Raw genomic sequence first — 5,384 nt, 5'->3', positions numbered from 1 at the left:
TGAACAGGATGGAATAATTTCATTTTTAAAGAACTTTCAGAAGTTTGAATTCTGAATATGAGAGGACTTTTCCTTTAAAGGTCAGTTTAACCTTGACCTCTGTTTATAAAGAATATATCAGAGCAGCTAAGTTATCAGATGACTGTAGTTTGGGTTTAGAGAAGTTTTTTTAAACTTAATGAGCACCAAATATGCTGAGCTCCTGGTTTTTCTCTGTCAGGTGGGCCATCTCATCCAACAGGCAGCAGGCAGCAGTAACTTGAAGAAAGTCACGCTGGAGTTGGGAGGGAAGAGTCCGAACATCGTTTTGTCTGATGCCAGCTGTATGTATTCTCCAGACTCTGTGCTCTCAACAGCAGCCTGTCGTTTCATCTCGCTCTTTGGTTTTCATTAATTGTAGCAGTCAAGTGGATTGTCTTCTCTGTAAAGTTTAGTTCTTCATACTGTCTCCTCTTTGGATTTTTGAGTTTGACATTCAGAACCAAACCAGTGAAGGGATGGTTGGGATGCATCCAGGTCATAGTTATTCCAAAAAAAGGTTAAAAAAACAACCCGCTGGACTTTGTTTTTGAGGACCAGAATGTTCACATTTTGGACAAAGAAGATAGCTGGTTTGAGAGGGGTGTGAAGGAAGCCATCCATGTTAAGAAAGAAAAACCAACCTTACAGAGGGGGTGGACTCAGGTTTCAGCTTTCAAAAACCTACAATGCAGCAGTTGAGTTTATGCCTTTATGGTCAATTTCACAGCACCCCCTGCTCTATGGCATCATTAAAGATCAATTGCAACCAGATGGCTTCTGGTAACCGATAGCTTAGTGCAGGGATGTCAAAGTGGTTCCAGAAAGGGCCGTGTGGCTGCAGGTTTTCTTTCCAACCAAGCAATAGCACACCAGTATCCATGCATCTCATCAAGGGAGTCCAATCTGAACATGATGACTTGATGAGATGACTGGATTCTGGTGTTCTATTGCTTGGTTGGAAAGAACCTGCAGCCACACGGCCCTTTCTGGAACAAGTTTGACACCTGTGGCTTAGTGGAGTCTGTTCTTCAGCGCTCTGAGGGAACATGTTCTGGAATGCATGGACCGACATAATCTTTAAGACGGAGGGAAATGTCTTTATTAACACGAATTCAACACATTGTAGTAAACAGATAAAAGGAGGCAGAAGATGTCTTTCAGTCATCAATGCACACATTCAGTGGCACACATTTGCTCCGACGTCGTAAAGGTGTTTTCTAATGAGAACCCAACTTAAGAAGCCCCCTTTTAAAACAATTCATGCCCGTTGCTAGCTCATATCATCAGCTGTGGATTTATTTTTAATCTGGACTGTTTCAAGAGTTAGACAGCTCCCTGCTAAACCTTTTTCTTATCAAATATCCTTTGATTTATCAACTGGCTTTTGTTGGAGGGCAGCTCTGCTGCTTAGGGCCGCCCAGTTTGAAATAAACACATGAAGAAAAGTCTGTTGGGTTGTTAAAGTCTACCCACTGCTAACAAAATGCATCCATGTCTCTACTGAGTGCATTCCTACTGTGATCTCATCTATGCTGCTGTTTAATGATCTTTTAACACTTTTCCAGTGGAAAATGCCGTGGAGCAGTCCCACATGGGCTTGTTCTTCAATCAAGGCCAGTGCTGCTGCGCTGGCTCTCGACTCTTCGTCCAAGCAGACGTCTACGATGAATTTGTGGAGCGTAGTGTGGAGCGTGCTAAAAGACGAGTGGTGGGAGACCCGTTCGATTTCAAGACTGAGCAGGGCCCTCAGGTAACGCCATTTCCTGTGATGTTTTAAGTTGGTTCCAGGTCTTCATGAGTTCATGGCTTAAAGCCGGGCATACACTGTGCCAAATGTTCAATCGTTGCACGCAGCTACAACTGAAACTATATAACGAAACGGCAGGGTTTAACAGTTCCCAGCTCACAATGTTTATTCTTCCACTGTCCGACCCGACGCTCTGATGCGATCTACCTGCTCACACTGCATGTCAAAAAAACCACACGTCAGACTCAGCCCAGAGAGACGGCACTGGTCGGACTCGTCTGGAAGAAGAACTACTCCCTTGCTTGCACATGCCCAGTGCTCGGGGTTCTTGTAAATCGGCTCTTAGCTCTGCTTCAGCAGCAGGCTTTACCCACCAGCACCTCAAGACGGCCGACTGAATTTCAAACATTTTTGATTTTCTCCCGACCTTACGATTCCTGATCGGAAGGTGGTCGTGAGAGGCTAATCGCCCCTAGCTACCCCCTGTATACTACAGGACACAATCAGACTGAAAGTCGGCCCGATGGAAAAAATTCTCGTGCCAGTGGAGAATCGGCCCGAAAGGAGCAAAAGATCGCACAGTGTATGCCCAGGCTTATAGTCTGTAAGTTATTCTCTTTCTTCTGTGACACTTTCAAGGTGGATCAGGAGCAGTTCAACAAGATTCTTGGCTACATCAGCAGTGGGAAGAGAGAAGGGGCAAAGCTGATGTGTGGAGGAGGAGTGGCTGCAGACAGAGGCTACTTCATACAGCCCACAGTGTTCGGTGATGTCCAGGACAACATGACTATTGCCAGGGAGGAGGTCAGTGTTGGCGGAAATAAAAAAAAAGGAGAGCAACTTAAATCACTTTGCTTTTCATGCACAACAGAAGGATAAGTCTTTATAGTGAAAGTCAGCCCTAGGGAGAAATTTGGATATTTGCAACACTCAAATTCAGAAATGAAAAACTGCACAATTTTCTTTCATCCAATCCAATTTGTAAATAATTGAGTACAGCCTCACTTGCATTAATGCCTGCTCTGTGCTCAGCCCTAAATATGTATGAAAAACACATATAAGGCATTCCAAAAAAGTTAAACAAACAATCCACTGGACTTTGCTTCCATGTTTGAAGAAGTTTTGCTTCCCATCCAGGAAGCTTTTTCAATTCAAAATGCCTGAAATGTTGCTGTGTGCTCGAGGCTTTATGCAGTAGTCCAGCAAAGTCTCGTTTTGGCTTAGAAACGTGCAAATTGAAACGGAAGAACGGGTCCACCCCTTTGGAGTGGGGTTTGTTTGGCTTCTTTTGTTAGCCTGCAATACCCAAAACCTGTCTATGTCTTTACAGATGATGCCCTCATAGCAGTATGAAGGCATTCAGCTCTGATTGAAGTTGGAAATCAAGAACTTTATAGCAATATACTGATGGGCCGTCCGAAATGGCTGGAATGGGACACTCAAGAATGACTGTTCAATATACAACCAGTCCATTGAGGATGCAGCGTATTAAAAACCTGCCTCGGTTCCTTAGCAGCTCTCTGTAATTTCATTCAGTACATTTAGAGAGTCACAACAAGTCATCTCGAGGCAATTTAGAGAAACAACTGAAAGAGATGATCCAGTTAGATTGATTAAAGACTTCGGCCCATGTTGAGAACGGTTGTTATTTCTGTTGTCTTTCAGATCTTTGGTCCAGTGATGCAGATTCTGAAGTTTAAGACACTGGAGGAGGTTATAACCAGAGCCAATGACACCAAATATGGACTCGCAGCTTCGGTTTTCACAAATGACATTGATAAGGCCAACTATGTATCCAGTGGGCTCCGGGCCGGGACAGTCTGGTATGTGGACCTTTTGTTAAGTCTTAACTATGCCAACCTGATTTGTTAATTAAGCTTATTGCCGTTGTGCAGCGCCTGGCGAGCAGTTTGCAGTTAAGGGTCTTGCTCAGAGACCCATAGTGGAAGCTGTGGGGATCAAACCGGGTACTTGCAACCTTCTCAGAGCACAAGCTCCCTGCTCTAACCCACAAGCCAACACTCCCCCACAAAATTTAACCAATGCATTTAACCAATCACCCGATGAGTTCTTGATAAGTTACGCAGAAGTTATGCACAGGTTACTCATATGTTTTGGATGTGCTAGACGCCACGACTTATGAGTAACTGACACTTAGCGTGTGTCAACGATCAAATAACTTACCTGTAACTTATGGCTCACTACTTGCCATATGTTGACATGTGCCTGACTGACCTATAGCTTATCCGACGTATGCCACCATTTTTGCCATATTTTTTTGGTCCGTCAGGCATACGCTGATCTAAATCGGCAAGGTATGACAGGGGTGTGAAGAAATTTGGTAATAAAGACAATGATAGCAAACACAATCTCTGATCAGAAAAGTAAGGATTTTCAATGGCCTAGTCAAAGTCCAGATCTCAGTCTGATTGGATCGGTGAATATAACAAAGGCCAGCAAACAAAAAAGGAAATTGACAAAAGTTCCTTGATGATTACTAATTGGTGCTCAGAAGTGTTGTACATACTTTCACTCTCACTGTGAGTATAATATGGAGGTAAAGTGACTTTTTTTTCCCCCTCCCTCTCAACAGGATAAATTGCTACAACGTGTTTGTACCCCAGGCTCCATTTGGAGGCTACAAGGCCTCAGGGAATGGCAGAGAGCTAGGCGAGTATGGGCTGGAGGCCTACACAGAAGTTAAAACAGTAAGTAACCAACACAGACATAAAGTCCTGAAAGCTACAGATAGACAGTTTAACAAGATTTAGAGAATTCTATCAATAACTACACTGATATGTTTTAATAATAAACCAAGTGAAGAAAGAACATGGCTTAAACAACCATCAAACCTTACTACTTGAAGAGAATGTTAATGGGAAACGGGATTAAATGTTCAGAATGAAATAAACATTTTAACTTCCATAATATTGATTGATAAAGCTTTTTAAAACACCAGAGTTTTACTGAAACAAAACAGTTTAAAGCAATAAAAGAAACCTATAAAATCAAAACAAATAAAAGCATTAACAAAGCTTAATATAATGAACATAAGACACTTATATCAAGGTTGCTCTCTGAAAGGTAAACATAACCTTAGAGGCATTATTGCTGATACTGGCTCCTTAATTTTTTTAGTTTCTAAACCTAAATAGAACTGTTAACTAGGCTTATTAACTTTTTAACTTTTCAATTAGCTTTTTTGCCTTTTTTTCTTGACTTGTTAACTTTTTTTTTTCTACTTATTTACAGAAGGTAATATATCATTCAAGGGCTTGTGTAATTGGTCAAATACCAAAGTAAGATGTATAGCATGTAGCTGTGTCTTTTCTGAATGACTGGATACAATTCTTTAGCTTCTATACCTCACTAGGAACATTTGTCAAAGTCCATTTGGAAGGTGTGTGGAAGGGTTCAAAAACTGTAACTTACCCTATAAAGTAGGGGTGGGTATTGGAAAAGAAGTCACGATTCGATTCGAATCACGATTCACATGCTACGATGCGATTCTATCACGATGCATCATGATACTTGAAATATTGTGATGCATTGCGATATTTTCACTGAACACTGTAAGAAAAAGATACAGCCCTTACCAGTGGCTGACTGGCTGGGT

General features: G+C 41.9%; 1 protein-coding gene across 1 annotated transcript in view; it reads left to right on the top strand.

Annotated features, from left to right (window-relative positions):
• aldh2 (aldehyde dehydrogenase 2 family (mitochondrial)) overlaps positions 1-5,384 on the top strand; it is a 22,093-nt gene that overhangs the window by 14,569 nt on the left and 2,140 nt on the right. Inside the window, exons 8-12 of the mRNA XM_015399097.1 lie at positions 221-323; positions 1,587-1,771; positions 2,408-2,572; positions 3,434-3,591; positions 4,362-4,476. Of these exons, the coding sequence (XP_015254583.1) occupies positions 221-323; positions 1,587-1,771; positions 2,408-2,572; positions 3,434-3,591; positions 4,362-4,476 (726 nt within the window). The remainder of the gene's footprint in view (positions 1-220; positions 324-1,586; positions 1,772-2,407; positions 2,573-3,433; positions 3,592-4,361; positions 4,477-5,384) is intronic.

Source organism: Cyprinodon variegatus, unplaced genomic scaffold, assembly GCF_000732505.1.
Source record: "Cyprinodon variegatus isolate N-32 unplaced genomic scaffold, C_variegatus-1.0 Scaffold988, whole genome shotgun sequence".
In the NCBI taxonomy this organism is placed as follows: domain Eukaryota; kingdom Metazoa; phylum Chordata; class Actinopteri; order Cyprinodontiformes; family Cyprinodontidae; genus Cyprinodon; species Cyprinodon variegatus.
The sequence above is the reverse complement of the archived record's forward strand: the minus strand, read 5'-3'. Positions and strand labels throughout refer to the sequence as shown.